A 1,268-nucleotide genomic window follows, 5' to 3' on the forward strand; every position below is an offset into this window, starting at 1 on the left:
ACCAGGCAGCAAACACGTCTTCTTTTACTAGGGGAGCCATGAGAGATAAAGAAGCAATTCAATGACTTCACTGTAAAGCTAAGGCCAGAGAAACTGCTTCAGGAGCCTTTTTCAAGAGCTCAAGCATCACACAAGAATCATACTACTGTTATGCATTGATTCAGTTAATAATCATAGTAACCTTAACATTTTCCACTGCACTGCTCAGTGAGACGAAAGTTCGAAAGCTTGGAAACTGCATAAAATTTCAAAAGGTCCTGAAATTGTATGCATATATAAATTCAAAACTTCAACATTCAAAAATACTTTATTCATCCCAAAGAGAAATGAAATGTTGTAGTAACTCATATCCATCCATTTTCTTTACACCCTTGTCCCTTAGTGGGGTTGGGAGGGGTGCTGGTGTTGGTGCAGGACAAACAACCATGCACACACACACACACTCACACCTAGGGGCAATTTGGAGAGGCTAATTAAGAATATATTAATTTGCCAATGAGGATATATGTGTCTTTTTTTTTTTTACCAAATTAGACTCTTTTGATTTAGAAGTGTTTACAGAAAGACTTCTACAAAAATGAGCAATTTGTTTTCTAAACAGTTTTTTTTTTTTCCTAATACATGAAGACGTAATATACTGCTTACTTTAGCAGGTAACTCATTCCAGCAATCATGTTGTGATCGTGCACAAAAGGAGGCGCCGAATCATCGTCCGGGTTGTTTCTCTTGCTACGAACCACCCCTTCATAAGAAGAAAAGCTCAAAATTAGTCAGATCTTCAAATAACAACTGTTTTACTTCACATTGTCTTAGGCACTGAATTAGCATTTTATGTGTCGGTGTATCCATGTACCCAGTGGCGTATTGAGGCAAACACACATCAGGTCGAACCAGAAGCTCTCCACGTCCTCGGCGGTGTTGAACGTGTACTGGCGCCTCTCGAAAGGCGAATCAGGCGGCTCCTGCACCAGCCAGTAGTGAGGCTCCGAAGTGGTTGTGTCGACAATGGAGGCGTTGCGCTTCAGGTAAACAAACACCTGGATGAGAGTAAAACGAATGACAGCAAAGAAATGAATTCAACATATTCTGTCTTTGATGCCATCTTTCTTATTAAGAAATTTTGACTGATATGAAGCATTTTAATTTTAAATATCATGTTTTCATTAGCTGTAAGCAGAAAATCATCCTAATTAGTAGAAATGAAGGCTCTGTAGCATCAACCTGTGTGTAATTAATATGTATAATGTGTTTCACTTAATGATAAAGTG

The 1,268-nt window shown here is 38.6% G+C and overlaps 1 protein-coding gene across 1 annotated transcript in view; it reads right to left on the bottom strand.

The window, feature by feature from the left end:
- The window catches only part of gtf3c1 (general transcription factor IIIC subunit 1), a 27,333-nt gene that overhangs the window by 11,990 nt on the left and 14,075 nt on the right, over positions 1 to 1,268 (bottom strand). Inside the window, 2 exon segments of the mRNA XM_016670264.1 lie at positions 646 to 742; positions 854 to 1,037. Coding sequence (XP_016525750.1) covers positions 646 to 742; positions 854 to 1,037 — 281 coding nt within the window.

Source organism: Poecilia formosa, unplaced genomic scaffold, assembly GCF_000485575.1.
Source record: "Poecilia formosa unplaced genomic scaffold, Poecilia_formosa-5.1.2 Scaffold32, whole genome shotgun sequence".
NCBI classification, from domain to species: Eukaryota; Metazoa; Chordata; class Actinopteri; order Cyprinodontiformes; family Poeciliidae; genus Poecilia; species Poecilia formosa.